Source organism: Labrus bergylta, chromosome 15 (genome assembly GCF_963930695.1).
Source record: "Labrus bergylta chromosome 15, fLabBer1.1, whole genome shotgun sequence".
Taxonomy (NCBI): Eukaryota; Metazoa; Chordata; class Actinopteri; order Labriformes; family Labridae; genus Labrus; species Labrus bergylta.
Genome location: NC_089209.1, coordinates 2,569,420 through 2,585,753, shown reverse-complemented (window position 1 = coordinate 2,585,753; position 16,334 = coordinate 2,569,420). Strand labels below are relative to the sequence as shown.

Genomic DNA, 16,334 nt, shown 5'->3' with positions numbered 1-16,334 from the left:
CACGACTTCAGTTTCTGCTTCATTTAAATCTTCACAGACTAGCTGTGTTCCTTTGAAAGCCTTTTTGAACTGATTCACTCTGCTTTCACCATGTAATGTGTTTGTTTCTTTTCTCTTTGCTTTCAGTTCCTTAAGCAAATCTTTCAACTTAAGAAACCAGGCCACTGCACGCTTTAGATTTGTCCAAGATGAGTAGTAAGTCATCAATTGGTCCATCACATCTTTGGGCTCTTGCACTTGAATGACATGTGCTTGAGCCACTCTTTTGACCTGTGGGTCATCAACATCAAGCATTCCAGGGTCTGGATTCTTAGGCCACTGGTCTTGTATGCTGAGCAAGAAACTTGGGCCTGAAAGCCAGCTTTCATTCTTCAAGAATGCTTCCACAGTCTGTCCTCTTGACACGTGATCAGCAGGATTCAAGTTGGTATTAACATATCTCCACTGAGAGGTCTGAGAGTGATCCAAGATTGCTGAGATTCTGTTAGAAACGAAAGTCTTGAATCTTGTGCTTTCACTGTTCAAGTACTTTAGCACAGCCGTGCTGTCAGTCCAATAGATTGAGTCTTGAAGTTCAAGTTCGATTTCTTTCTTCAGAAGCTTGTCCATCTTGACTGAGACTGTGGCCGCAGTAAGTTCCATTCTTGGTATAGTTGGAGACTTCAAAGGTGCGACCCTTGCCTTAGCCATCACCAAGGTGCATTGGGCTTCTCCAGATGCATTACGCAGCAGTAGGTAACTTGTTGTACCATAGGCATCTTCGCTTGCATCAGCAAAGTGATGTAGCTGTGCAAAGACTGGTGTACCAAACTGCTTTGTCTTGATACATCTGTCAACTCCAAACTTCTCCAGCTGTTGCAAACTTGAGATCCACTTTTTCCAGATCTTCACAACATGCTCTGGCAGGTCTTCGTCCCAGCTGTATTTCTGCCTGCAGAGATCTTGTAGGATTCTTTTGACGGGCAGTGTCACAGGAGCTAGAAAACCCAGTGGGTCAAAGATGGAACTGACAAGAGAGAGCAGGCCTCTCCTTGTGTGTGGTCGATCTTTGAGGTTGAGCTTGAATTTGAACTGATCCGATTCAGCACACCAATGGATTCCCAACGCTCTCTCTATTGGCAAACTGCAGTCATCCAAGTCCAGGTCTTTAAATCCTTGTGCTCTTTCCTCTTCAGGAATCGAGTTAAGCAACTTCTGGCTGTTGCTTGACCATTTTGTTAGACGGAATCCACCTTTAGCCAACATGCTTCTCACATCAGTGCAAAGCTTGATTGCTGTGTCTTCATCAATAGCTGACTTAAGACAGTCATCGACGAAAAAGTTTTTCTTGACCGTCTTGGCAGCTTCCTGTCCAAATTCCTCTTCAAAATCTTTTGCACATTGCTGTAGCGCAAAAGTTGCAACACTTGGCGAAGATGTTGCACCAAAGATGTGGACCAACATCTTGTGTTCAACAAGTTCCTGGTTGTAGTTCCCTTCAGGCCACCATAGAAACCTGAATAGATCTGTGTCTTTGTCGCTGACCCTTATCTGGTGGAACATGGCCTCCACATCAGCCATAACCACCACAGCTTCTTGTCGGAACCTCAGGAGGACTCCCACCAGAGAACTTGTGAGGTCCGGACCCTGCAGGAGCTGTTGGTTCAGCGATGTTCCTTGAAAACTCGCTCCACAATCAAAGACAACACGCAGCTTTTGCTTGACTGGGTGTCTGACTCCATGGTGAGGGAAATACCACGTACGCCCATCAGTTGGCCTGCTACCATCACTGTCAAGCTTCACTGCATAGCCTTTCTTGATGATGTCATCGATGAAAGCAACATACTCTGCGTAAAAATTGACATCTCTGGAGAATCTTTTCCGTAAGTTCAACACACGTTGTTCAGCGACTGTTCGGTTGTTTGGCATGTACAATGATTTGTTCCTCATCGGAAGGCAAATAGTGTAATGATCATCCACAAGTTGTAATGATTGCGACACCATGTTGATAAACTGGTGATCATCCTTGGACATTTCCATGTCTTCAGTTTGTCCAGCATCAGGAAAGTCCTGCTTGAACTGCAGTTGCCAGAGCTCCTCTAGCCTGGCTACAGAGATTCGATTTGCAGTAACTTCTGTCCGTTTGTCTGAATCCAACATTTCACTTCCACCTCTCAGAGGGCCATTCACTGTCCAGCCTAATATTGTTCTCACGGCATATGGTCCATCATCCACACTGTTGACCACTTCCAGTGGCTCCATCGCCTTGGGAACATTTGCTCCAATGAGCAATCCAACCTCTGATTCTATAGTGGGAAGTTTCACCTCTTTTAGGTGAGGCCAGCTGATAATATCCTCTTGGTGGGGAATATTATCTTTGGTTACTGGGATGTTGTCTTGTGAATACACCTCTGGAAGTTCAAAAAACTGCTTACCTTCAAGGCTGCTAATTTCCAGTCCAGTCACAATGCGGCTGTTCACCACAGATTCATTTCCCATTGTTCGTAATGAGATGCTTGTATTGCGTCCATGTATGTTAAGCTGACTTATCAGTGACTCTGTAGCAAAAGTAGCAGAGCTACCAGGGTCCAGAAATGCGTACGTATTCACTGTCCTGGTTCCCTTTTGTGCCTTGACACAGACTGGAATGATTGATAGAACACAATCATCCTTACCGGCCCCAGTGACACTAAAGGTTTCAGTGGTTTGTACAAGAGCACTCGAGATAGATTGTTGCTCACAACTTTGTTTCATTGTTTCTTCTTGTGAATCTTTGTGCAGCAGTGTTGGATGCAGTCGAGAGCATTCGTCGCATTGAATCCTTTCTTTACAACTGCTACTCATGTGACCATGCTTCAAACATGCGAAACACAGACCTTTGCTTTTCAAGAAGTCAATCTTGTCTTTATGTGGCTTACTCTTGAGTTTTCTGCAAACTGTGAGGTTGTGTTGCTCTCCTTTGCAATAAACACAAGGCTTGCTGTTTGCGTCCACTGTTACAGGCTTTGATTTTGACGTTACCTGCTTGTTGTTATCCGTATTGACTCTGTTTTCAGTTCTGGGGGAAACAATGGCTGTTGTGAATACCTTCTTGGGTTTGAATGTTTCCGAACATTGTGGTTTCGGTTTCTGTCGTACTTGATCCTTTATGCTTGTAGTGGTTTCTATGTTTCCATACAGCGGATGTAACATATACTTAACTTGCTTGGTGACGAAGTCAACTAAGTCTTGAAACCTTGCTCTTTTCTTTGTCTTTTCTTGTATGTCACAAGCAGATTTTCTCCAAGTTTCTTTGAGCTTGTAAGGAAGCTTATTAACAAGTGCTTTTATGTTAGCTGTGTTATCAAAGTCTTCCATGTAACTAATATCTCTCATAGTGTTAGAGCAGCCTGTTAGAAACAATGCGAATGCCTGCAGTGCAACCCCATCTTCTGACTTGATTGTCTGCCAATCCAAGGCCTTCTTTATGTAGGCTTCTGCTATCTTGTAGTCATCACCAAAAAACTCCTTTAGCATTTGTTTGGCTTTAGCATAACCAGCGGAAGGTTCCATGTGAATACAGCTCTTAACCAACTCCTGTGGTTGTCCAATTGTGTACTGCAGCAGAAATTGCAGACGGTCACGATGATCATCAGTGCGGCCTTCAACACCATGTTCAATAGATCTGATAAAGGATTTATACTCAAGTGGGTCACCCTTGAATGTTGGAATGTTGAGATCAGGAAGTAATGATGCTTTGTGATTCTTCACAAGATATTCTGTTACATTGGCTTGCTGAGAGATGGCTTTGCATAAGCTATCAAGCACTGGTCCATTATTGACTTCCTGAGCAATTGAGGCTCTTAGTCGTGTTGCTGGATTTTCGTAGTGTTCGTACTTGGGATTAGAGTAGTCAAGTAATGGTGGTGGTTGAAAAGCATTCGCCACTTCCGTTTTAGCAAACTGTGCATCAGTGTCAAAAACACTAATGTCTGCTCGTGTGTATTCATATTTTTGCAAAACTTCCATTTTTGCATCTGATTCAGCAAGAGCAGTCTCCATAGCATGCATTTCTTTTCTGGCCTTTATTGCAGATTCAATTCTTTTTTGTTCAGCTTCAAACTCTGCTTCGCGACGTTTTTCTTCTGCTTGCAGCAAAGCCTCTCTGCATCTTTTTTCTGCATGCCAATCTGCTTCTTCTTTTTCTATCGCCAATTTATCCCTTAAAGCTTTAGCTTTTGCCTGTAATGCTGCACGCTCCATTTCTGCCTTTAACCTGACTGACGAAGCTGATGACGACACACTTCCAGATTGTGATTCAGGTCTACTTCGACATTTCGTGGTCGTTTTCGAAGATGTAGACTTACTATCTTCTGCCTGTTCAATACGCTTCATGACCTCTTTCATCCATTCTTCACATTTCCAGAAGAAATCATTCATTGACTTAATTTTAGGATCAAACTAATTCTTTTGATTCTCCAAAAATTCTGCTTCCGTCATAAATCGTTGCAAACTAGAATTTAGGTCACAAAATTCTTGCTGCAAACCATTAAAGTCAACACGTAGTTTATTTTTCACGATGTCCACGTTAGCATCATCTTCCATTAATTGCTCAATTTGCTTTTCCACGCTTGTTAGCAGGGATAGCTTGTGCCTGCGTGCATTCACCTGTTTAGCCTTATGCTCTTCTACAGCCTTTTCCGTCATTTTTACTCTTCGTTTTTCACTGTCCTGATCCTCCATGACGAGTGAAAGTTCCACACTTATTTAGCAGAAATGGTGGCTGAAGAATGAGCTTTCTACGTACGTGAGTTCCACTTCAGTCAGTCTTGTGATGTTCTGTCCTCGTAACACCAGTAAAACAAACATGCACACACGCACACCCATGCGGTCCTTGTGTGCTAGCTTCAATCCAAAGACTATGGCAGAACCATAAAAGATACAACTTACAGCGTGTTTTCCTTCCAAAACATCCGTGAAATCCGTGAAAAGTTAGTTTTTCCTTCATCCGTTTCCATGCAGAGCAAGTCTTTTGACTAATAATGTAGGTATCCACTGAATGAAGCCGTAGCTTGACGCTCCCAGAACTCCTCTCTTAAGTAATTTTCATCCAAAAAATCCACGGGACCAAATGATCAAAGTTTAAATGTTTACTTAAACTTAAATAAACAAAAAACAGATACAGGTTAGTCCAAAACTATACAAAAAGAGAGATGAGGAGAGAGAGGTCAAAAGACTGTGTGGCTCCACTCTCTACTAGTCCGAACTGAGCCCAATTAAGTCCACAAGCCCCTCCCCCTCCCAGATCCAATGAACAAAAAGTATTACATGCATCCATAAATTTAACATGATGAGCAATAAGGCTCCTACAGAAGGCTTTCCCATTTTGAAGGCTCCTCGAAAGAGCGCCCAACAAATGATTCATCTGGTGCATCCTATGACTAGCGCTTTGTGAATTAAATGTAATATTATTATTAAAGCTTGGCCCAACATCATCGTGCACCAATTCAAACCGACTGATGGACTCTGAAGCTGGTGAATAAAACGTTGGTTTCAACTCCATCTAATCGCTACAAATACTGTAGGTCAAAAAGGGGCCTTGAAACTTCAAATGATCTTTAAAATCATAGGCTAAGGGGTCTACAAAGGCTACGAAGGCTGTGGCGTTCAAAGGGTGCCACACCTGAGTTGGGACATCTATTTAGACATCTATTTACTGAAAGGTATCACAGGCTGTTACATGACCTCCAGCCATAGGAGGGCGCTAATGAGAACATTATGGTTTTAGTGCAGGAAGGCTACATGTGGGATTTGTTGAAAAGTTTAAGTCACAAACAGACAACATTTTTCAAGACTGATGTAGAACATAAATCATTTTGTTATCAACTATCTAAGTTCTTAAATAAGTTTTGTATCACACCTTGGATCTTGGCCTGTTTGTAAATCGGTACCAGACAATCTTCTCCGGGCTGATGTTCGTCTGCAGGCTCCAGCGTTGGGTCGAACAGAGGCAGCAACATAGCCGCCAGGTCCCGGCCCACCTCCTTGGAGTTAAAGTTGGCGTGCGACCACTCGTCTGTGTGGTAGCGGCTGGAGAATTTGGTGAGAGGTCCGGCACCAAAAATGGCTGAGTCGCTGGTTTGGAAAGCGGCGTTGATGACGAGTCTGCGGTCAAAGACCAGGAAGGAGCTGTTGATGCTTCTGAAGGCGTCGTAGCCGACTCCTCTGTTGGAGAGATTCATGAAAACCTGAAAGAAGAACATTTAAAACTTAGTAACTCACACTTTCTGTCTCTGCAGGTCCTTTTCAATGACCCTGGTTTTCAAATCGGGGAATCACTTTGTTTGAGGAATAGCATCTGAAAACAAGAATTTTGGATCAATTACAAGTAACGACATGCATCACAGGGTTGATTTGATAATTCTCAGTTTGTCTTTTTGGTCTGTCGTCGATTCTCCTTCAGTTGTTTTCTTGTGCCAATTCTGTAATTAATCCTCTAGAAACAGCTTCCCTGAGTGGGCTGGCAGGGCTTACAGTTGGACAGGGAAGGGTTCACTCAAAGAAAAAAAAACATGTATGAATCGAGTTTTAGCCCCGGAGGGAAACATAAACAAACTGAAGGAAGCATCGTCCCATCCACGTGAACACAGAGCTAAGAAAAACAAATCCAGAGGGAGTCTGACTTCACTCTCTTTTGAGGAAGCCATCACTCAACAATATATTTTTGCGGAGGGTAAATTTAATTGGCTTTTGTTGCTAATTTAAAATTCAGAATATCACATCTTTAATTCACCCTGGGGCTGTCAGGAAGAAAGCGGGGGCAACTCCCAGTCCTGACCCTATTTGGTGCATGTCATTCCCAAATCTCACTCCTCACATTTATTGTCTGTCTCTCTAAAGCTGCCCTATCAAATGAAGGGACAATCCAAAGATTATATTGAAAAAAGCCACATCTCTTCGCTCTGGAAAAGATATCATACACACTTAAAGACAAACAAGAATTATTTGACGATATCTGGGGCCTATATATTCATTTTCTTCGGGATGAAGGTCTGTCACATAGGCAGAGCTAGGCTGGTAAAGACTTGGTAATGTCTGTAATTGTGATCGTTTTTGCAGAAACTGTTCTCGGGCAGAATATTTGTGATTAACAAATCATCTATGGCAATGTACTCCATTTGGTTATTTTTATTTAATACGTACAGTAACCCACCACAAATCCGTAATATTGACTCTCTCTCCATTTTCAAATCTCATCTCAAAACACATCTTTTTTAAACTGTCATATTCAGTCTGATCATTCTCCACCCGGTCTCATAACTCCTTTACATCCTGTACATTTGTGTTTTTTTGTGTGTTTTTCATGTTAATTTTATCGTTGTTACTTTGTTGTTTTTATCTCTGCTCTGTAAGGTGACCTTGAGAGTTTTGAAAGGCGCCTTTAAATAAAATGTATTATTATTATTATTACTAATGTTGCTTTTTGTTTTTTTTATTTTGTATTATTATATTTTATTTGTTTCCTCCCTTATTTTATATATTTGTATATATGTGCATGTGTCTATCTTTTTTTATTTTTTTTATTTATTTAATTGTAATTGTGTGTCTTGGAAAAATGTTTAAAACACAATAAACATATTGTCAAAAAAAAAAAAAAAAAGGCCACATCTCTATAGTGCCACATTTCTGTCAGCACATCCAGAGTGAACAATAGTGCATCATCTACAGGGAGCTTCTGCTTTAAACAAAGAAATACCAAAACAAACCAGAGCTCGTCGGTAGAATCCTCTACTCTCTGAAACAATGACAACAGGAAAAGCACCATAATAATCTTTTTGTTTGACAAACTGAGTATGCATCCAGGAGGACAATTAGCACCCAAACCAGCAGCTGCAGGCCGGTGAATCCAGCCTGTTGTTTGTGAGTGTTTCAGCTCTCACACAGCCTGGCCAGTAACCAACCATTGTTTGGAGAATATTTAAAAAAAACAGATTTTATTTTTTAAAGGCATTGGAAACTTACTCCACACTGCAGGTGGAGAGGCTCTGCATCCGTGGTGAACGACACGGAGGTAAGAGGATCAGGGTGATCTCCATTGTTCATCTGAGCCAGCACGCAGTTATGATGGACCCGGACCTCGGCCTCCTCCAAGAATGCGCAAACGGCCTTCTTAACTGGAGGCTCGCTGAAGCAGGCGACGCTGGGGTCGAGCGGTGGATGAACAAGATGGATACGAGATCCCCGAACGCCGAGGCCGAGCAGAGTCTCGACGGTGGTGAAAACGTCGATGCTGTTACCGTAGACGATGGCGTTCTCTGTGAGTGAAACAAGGACGTGTCCAGTTAGTCAAATCAACCTAAACTGTATTTTTGATGCTGTAAAATAAAAAAGTACATAAAGAAAAAGAAGCTGTGTCATTTGGAGGAACTGAATTCTGACCAACAAGCTTCAATTTGAAAAAGAAAAAAGGGGAGACATGGTACCATTTATTTCCCTTTTTCAATCAAGAATATGTTTTCCAAAAATCCTTGGAAGAGGACTAGAAGCGCTGTGCACATTTCACGAGAGGCCCCTCAGATTTCTGAACCACAGATAGAAATCAGACAATAAAAGAATAGGTTTGTGCCGCGTGAATCCATCCTTTGATGCATGCTCTTCAGTGGAGCCCTCTTGTTGTTTTACAGAACATACAGTCTCCTATAGAAGAGTGCGTGCTCTGTATCTCTCACTGATTGTATTGACGTTAGAGTACAGTCTCTCCAGAGCAGCGGGGTCATCATGGCCGACAGTATGTGGGACAAAGAAAGAAAACAAAAAACCCCCGGGGGGACTTCAGATGTGCATGAATTTATAGGAGTGTACCTTCATGTTGCTTTGTTGCAGCTGGAGTTCACTAAATGTTTGTCCCTAAAGGTTCATGTACCTCAGGGGTTATTTGATTTTTGTTTTAAAATATGAAAATCAAAACTGTTCAAACAAGTTCATGTTCTTTTTCATGGTCAAAAGCGGATGAGCCAGTAGCCTAGTGGAGCTCCATGTACGGAGCAGACGGCCTGGGTTCAAATCCAACCTGCCTGTGGCTTCTTTGCCGCATGTCATTCCCCTCTCTCTCTCTCTCTCTCTCTCTCTCTCTAAAATGTCAGTTTTTGGATATCCTGAGACCAGATGATGTCATCCACAGGGCAGGATGGTCAAACAAATGGATCGGGATGTTTCAGAGGTCCTTCATGAGGAGGGTCGTCGAATTTACCGTGAGCCTCGTGTGGTCCTCAGCTATAATAGCGCACGGCCACACTTCCTGCAAACCTTTCAAAGTAAAAGCCTGCTCTGCTATTTCTGTTAAGAAGCTCCCATTGTTCGTACAGCTTTTTAAACTTAGGCTCATCCGTTTTGATTTTTTATATCCTTCTCAGAACCATAAATCAGCCAAAAGAAACTCTAAACCCTAGATCATAATATGTACATTTGCACACATAACAAAGTCATGTCAACCATCGTCTCCTCTAATCAGACAAACAGAAGTATGAATAAATGTTTCCTCTGCATCTGACACCACGCTGAAGCACCGTTCTGGAGTCCACAGCACATTCCCTCTCTAAGTGTCTCTGTCCGTGGTGCTGAATCAGGGAGCACTGCTGCAGCTGAAGCTTTAAGACCATTAGACCCCTCAACGGTTTGTCTACATTTCACAGCTCTCTTTCCTGTGAACTCTGTGTACTACCACTAGAACTGATCCTGGTTTACAGGTTTTTTCATTTCAATCATTATCCAGTGGTGCTCTTGCTTTTGCTGTGGCAGCTCAAAAACTCCAGTCTCCCCCAGAACTCTTCAGGTTGCTAACAACTCATCTCTATACATCTTCTTTATTGTTGTTCCTGTTCTGTGCATTATGTTTGTGTGTGAGTGTCAATGTGTTTGGATTTATGTATATACATTTCTGCTGATTGGTTGAAACCAGCTTTTCAAACTCAGCTGCTGCAGCCTCCTCTGCCGGTCTTCTGAATCTGTCTACAGGCCACAAGTTGTTTCAGTTTGTTTGTTTGTGTTAGATCAAATAGAGTTGTTGATGCTATTGTAAACTTAGACACTGTAAATATTTATGTGCCACACATCAGTGACTAGGAGGGAGAATCCCTATTGTTTTACTAACTAACTACTACCTGAATAAATATTGTATTTATTTTTTTATTTTTTTAAACCAGTAGGAATGTTAAGTTAAATCCTTGATGTATAAATCTATTCCTATTCTTATTTTTTATATTCTAAGTGCTTATTTCTGTATCTATTCTTATATAGTTTTATTTGCTTTGATACCATGCTGCTGTAACGCCACAATTTACCAGCTTGGGATCTAAGATATTTTTGTTTACTTGTGTTTACTTTCTTTGCACGTTAGGAAAGACGAGGGAGACGAAAAATAGATCAATTTGACCTGGTCTGCTGGTTTTCTTGGGAGGGGGAAGAGCGGGGGTCACTTATCATGATGTGTCTTCGTTCCCTTAGACCGAGGATGTAACATAACATCATGAAACGTTACATTTGTGAAGTGTTTTTAAAGTTTTCCTCCTGCAGTGTGAGTGTTATGAAGCAGTGAGAGGCACAGACACATTGTTAGATTGAGTATTTAAATATATCAAATATTATGTAAAGCTGGTAATAAGACAGAACACAAATACAGTCTGCTTTAGTCTTATTATAAAATTCTAATTCACTCTGTTCTCTTCAGCTGATTTTATTAAAATATGGAAATAAACACGCTGTCTGCTGCAGTGAATTAGCATTTATTAATGGATTTTTCTTTATGACTGGGATCAACTAATTAGTAAGTATAAAAGCCCCCCCCCCCTCAGGATCCTGGGCACAATTCCTTCAGAGGGCAGATTAATTTTGCTTAATGACACTGTGTCTGCTCTCGTGCTCTGAACAGCCCGGCTCTCAGAAAGTGATATGATAATGGAGAATGGATGGAAGAGGCCGACCCTGATTCACAGAGATGAAAGATTTCTCTGCAGCTAATTAGCAGCTAATTATACCGGAGCACTTCAGCGCTGACTGGCTGAGTAATGACACACTACTACAGGATTCATTTCAGGTTCTGTGTGTGTGTGTGTGTGTGTGTGTGTCTTCAGTAATCACTCACCCTCCAGCTCCACAAAGTTGGCAGTGAGCCAGCGGCGAGCGGCCCTGCAGTCGTGGAGGTCGTTGAGGGTGAAGAGGTTGGAGGGGACGGGCTCGGTGTGTCTTCGGGGAGCCGTCTGATTCTGCAGCTGGCTGTTTGTGACCGGCTTACTCAGGGGCACCTTCAGAGTCACGACACACACACACAGATAAAGTACGACAGCTCAGGTCTTTAAATCGTGATAAGGAGGCGTGACAGATTTCTTTAACATTTTAAATATTGTAGAATAATATAAAGCAGCGTGTTTACCGTTTGTGCCCACTTTAGAAAATTTTTCCTAATCGCTCATCATGACCACAAAATGATCAGAGGACAATTTGTGTCACTTTTTTAATGGATTTTGGTCGTTAGGAATTAAAAAATTAACCCTTTACATGCCAGTTTGTATCACATACAACTCGTTTAAATTTGGAAAAAAACACAAATATTGAAGCATTTACAACATATGTCATCCCAGTCTGTAATCACAGTGATTGCATTTCTTTTTGGTGCAATGACAGGTAAAAAAAAAAGAAAGGCCCATCATTTCCCCCTATGACCAAAATAAGGTCATGCACCCACGATTCCCCACGCCCCCCACCCTCGGTAAAATTATGAATTTTTGATCAGTTCCTCCAGGGTTTCTTGTTCCATTCTTTTCTATTAAAACGTTTGCTTGTGTGCATGACTCAGACAAAGGAAAAAATGTGTGTGTGTGTATGGATATGCATGAGCGTGCACCCATATAAGGACATGGGCAAGAGAATCACAGTCATGAAGACATGTGCAATAAAAGTATTGAAATAAAATGCTGAGTCTTATTTGTTTTATATGGAGACAAGACTGAATAAGAATGCGGTTAATTTCCTGATAACCGCCCCCTGACTCCCGGCAGCCACCATCGAACTGTTTCATCTTCACAACCACCGCCGTCTTCATTCATAAAGCTTCTCCAGATAATTGATTGATTAACTGACAAGTAACAGCTTTAACCTCTTCATCCCATAAGAGAGACCATGTGATAGGCCGACAGAGGGGGGCTGGTGGTCTCACCTGGTATTGCAGGCCCGTACAGAGGATGAGGTGATCATAGGCCACCTTCCTCCCGTTGGAGACGCGGACATACTTGGACTTCCTGTTGATGCCCACCATCGTCCCGGTCACCACCGCGAGGCAGGACTGAAGAGGCAGCTGGGCCAGGTCTCTGCGGCTGTATGCATGACTGCAGGAAGTGGAGAAAAACAAACATTACAACTTTATGCTGCCTTGCCCGAGAGATGCTCCGTCTATTGGTCCTGTGTTTTTACCCTTCTGTCTGTGTGTGTTTGTGTCCCTGCAGGTCACTGGTCTGACCTGGGCAGTCCCTCGCCTCAGCTCCTCATTACTAGTTTAGTATTACACACAACATGGTGACTTTTGTCAGGCCTTGGGAGGCGGGTCATGACCGTCCTCTCTGCTTTAGTCGAGACCAAAGTATTTTTCTTCATCTATGCTACGAGCAGAGGTCATCACATGAAGAAGACCTCTAGTGTCCTCTAATGTGATTGGTGATGGAATTTTTGCCCCTGACCTTTACGTACTACCTCCCTCTTCTTCTATGATCTACTCGACACAGTATTCATCCTCGTTATGTCTTCCATGTTATGATATTCATTTAATTTGAGGTAGGTTTACTTCATCTTGTTCTTTGTAGCTGTGAATGGCGACTGAAGCTCAATAATACATAAAGCATTAACTCAGGTCAAACACTTCTGAGAACATTCTTTTTGTATTTTATCTAATGAGTTTTTTTTTAAGTGAGATGCCACGACACATTCAATCACTCACCTTGTGGAGAGAAATCCGACGCCGTCGTCATCGTCATGGTGGTTGTTGCGGTCGTGTGGAAAACCATGCGTGGAGACGAGAGTCAGGTTGTTGAACTTCAGGTGAGGGCTACAACGAGAGTGAGTGATTTATCCTTTAAACATTCAGGGCTGCAGAGAGGAATGTCTGCTGGGGGGGGGGGGATTCATTCAGAGAGCCCGGGTAAGGGGTCAGGAGTGTCAAGAGGAAAAGATGATGAACACTCTTTAGGCTCCAGGAAGGCGTGAGGTAAACATGAAGACTTAGATTCTTCTGCACAGACGCCTGGACTTTAAACTCTCTTTATGTTGAAGATAAAAGAATAGAAGCTCATTTAAAAAAAAGTCTCCAAAGACGAGAATCAGTGATTATCCTTGACTGTTGATTCAAGTGTTTTTTATTCTCCACACTGTTTAGCAGACAGTAACATAGCATGACAGATCCAGAGGAAGCTGAGTTCAAAAGGTCCCAACGAGAAAGTGGATTATAAAACAAAGGGGCTCCTGAGTTCACGCATGAAGATCCTCGAAGCCCTCGTACACAAGAGAGAGATTCTTACCCGTGTGGTGAATGATGTTTCATATCTATTGGATTTTTTTAAAAGGTTCTTCAGGGTTGTTTTTAGTCTCTTTGAGGGTTTTTTTTCCTATTAAGCCGTTTTCACATCTGCACTCCTGAAAATATCTAGATCACTAAATCTAGATCAGGACTGCTCCGGAGATTCTCCTGACCCCTCTGTTCACACATGCTGATTATATCCTGCTGCATTCTCACATCAGCTCACTCTGACTTTCTGCAGAATAAATACGAGGAGGCCGGAGGAGAAACATTCAGCTGTTTGTGTTCACACATGACGCTCAGACTGAATACTTCTGGAGACTTTCAGGAGATTTCTGCAGGTGTGAAAGCAGCTATATTTTGTGTCTCCTCTTTGAAAACATGTCTTTGTCTTTATTACTACTTTATGTGTTTCCCTGTTATTGTGTGTCTTTGTTTTGATTTTGCGTCTCTCTCTCTCTGGTCTTCTTTTTTTGTTTCACTACGTAGGAGTTGTTGGTTTTTATTGCAGCACTTTGAAGTTGTGTTGTAGTTCTGTTACCTCAGGGTCCTTTTGTGCATCTGTTTATTTTCCCACTCTTTGGAATCATTCCTTTCTCTTAATGGTCTGTCTTTTTGAGTAGTTCGCCTTTTTCTTTTTTTTTTTCATTGACTATCCGATGACTTTTTAACTCTGAAACTCTGTTTAACACAGTTCATCCTGTACATTCAGAATGTAAATATTGTTTTATCTTGTATATATCTTATTATAGTAGCACCTACTTGGTACTTATTGCTTATTTTACTGCTTATTTTATTATCTCTATTTTATTTTATCTCTACTGCTGTATTGTGTGAATTTCCCCCTAGGATTAATAAAGTATTTCTGATTAACAAATGTCAACACTTAAATCCGTCACAACTGTTCCCACCTTAAGAAAAACAAATTCACAGCTTGAAGGTCCATGCTGAAAAAAATGTAAAGATTTTCAAATCCAGTGAAGCACAAAAGAAAAGGATCTTCTCAGGTGGATGTTTTCAAACCTCCCCGTCTACAGATGTAATTGATGAGCATGAAGAAATCCTGAACCGGCCCCCCTCGGCCCTCTTGTGTGTTTACTGTCCACAATATACAACGTCTTTTGTGATGCAAATGAGCTCCCTTTGTTGCGGCCTGCGGGGACATTATGCAGCAGATAAGAGCAGCTCCAGCTCCTTGGAGCGGTGAATAGCAGAGTGTGTGTACACCTCGCAGTGACCGTCCTTATCAAAGCGACGCCTCTGATCGCCTCCTGCGCTGCTCTTATCTCAGCTTCCTGCTAAATTAACGCCCACCGGCACAGATCCACAAACAACCAGACATCAAGATCTGGTAAACTGACCGGATGATGGAGGAGGATGGAGGGGGGGTGGGAGTACTGTGTTATGTTACTCATGTCGTAGCAGCATTTAGCAATTAGGGGATTCACTGTGTGAGGGATGTGACAACCTGCAGAGCTCGGCCGGTTGTGAGATGCACAGGACAAATTCAGCAAAGAAATAAGAAGTTCAACTTTCACCTCATGGCTGCTGAATTCAACACAGACTGAATTTTCCTCACTGGAAGCAAAAACCTTTGAGGCATTTTAGTTCTAATATTTCACTCATAAAGAAAAGATATCTTCCCAAACAGTTTTTCAGAATATTAGATCAAAGCAGAGGTCACAGACGGATGTAAAGTGAATGATCTGGAGCGTTCATTACTGATCCTTGAGTTTTGACGTAAACATGTAAAATATGAATAACAACAGTCGAGCACCAGACAATGAGTGCAGTCAAACTTTTCCTTGTTAATCCGTGCCAGAAGGTTGGATTTGCAGCGCCGCACCGAGGCATTAAGGCCTCTTATTGGCGTCTGGATGAATCAGAAGTCCTGGATTTGCTGTGTTATCAGGCGGTGACAGACGGGCCGTGGGTGACCCTGCAGCCTGACCACGGCGAGCAGAGGGGCCGAGCCGCAGCAGAGCTCTTTATCTGTCTGACCCCGTCCCACACAGTAATGGAGTTTAGGGGGGGGGCTGCTGGACTGGAATCAATGAGCACATGGAAAGCTGTGTTGTGTTTGGGAAGGGGGGTGGACGTTTGGGCAGGGCTGATAAGGGGGGCCCCAGCAGGCCGACACTGACCCATCATTCACGCTCTCAATGCGTCGCCCGCCTCACCATTAGTCCAGCGGACACTAACTGCCTCATTAGTCAACTCATTAGTGACAGCAAACACAGATCGCCACAGCAGATCCCTGACGGGGGAGAAACAGTGGAGTGGCTAATTAAAGGGGGGGGCCCAGCGCTGGCCCCTGCTGAATGCCAGGCCTCGGACAGCTGCGTGCCCCCCGCCCCGCCATCATCATCACCGTGCCAGCCACTGCCAGTTTCAGCGAGCTGTGAGATCTCGCTCATATAAAAAACAACGGCGGGCAGCGGTTGCCTGGCAGCTATCGGCAGGTTTCTGAATCAGCAGCTCGGCGTGCTTCTTATTATCTGCCGGAGCGGTTAATCTCACAAAGAGAGGACGGAGGCAAAACATGTAAGACGTCCGACCCGCAGTCAAGTGACATTTGCAGAGATGTGGATTCCTGGAATAAAAGGCGATAAAGGAATGAAAGAGGAGCTTCAGTGTGAGGCGCTGCTCTCCTCGGGTTCAGGGTTTCTGTGGAATCTGGAGTATTTCTCGAAGAGCAAAATCATTTTAATGCATGTTATTATAACTAGAACTTTGAGTTAAACGTCTGTTTGCTGTCTGTGTTTAATGTGCAGACACTTGTGGGTTTCAGACTTTTCAAGAGGTAGACAGACTG

The 16,334-nt window shown here is 42.8% G+C and overlaps 1 protein-coding gene across 1 annotated transcript in view; it reads right to left on the bottom strand.

Moving 5' to 3' along the window:
* Positions 1-16,334, bottom strand: part of cfap61 (cilia and flagella associated protein 61) — a 48,286-nt gene that overhangs the window by 8,344 nt on the left and 23,608 nt on the right. Inside the window, 5 exon segments of the mRNA XM_065964059.1 lie at positions 5,879-6,206; positions 7,981-8,273; positions 11,099-11,258; positions 12,170-12,338; positions 12,944-13,051. Coding sequence (XP_065820131.1) covers positions 5,879-6,206; positions 7,981-8,273; positions 11,099-11,258; positions 12,170-12,338; positions 12,944-13,051 — 1,058 coding nt within the window.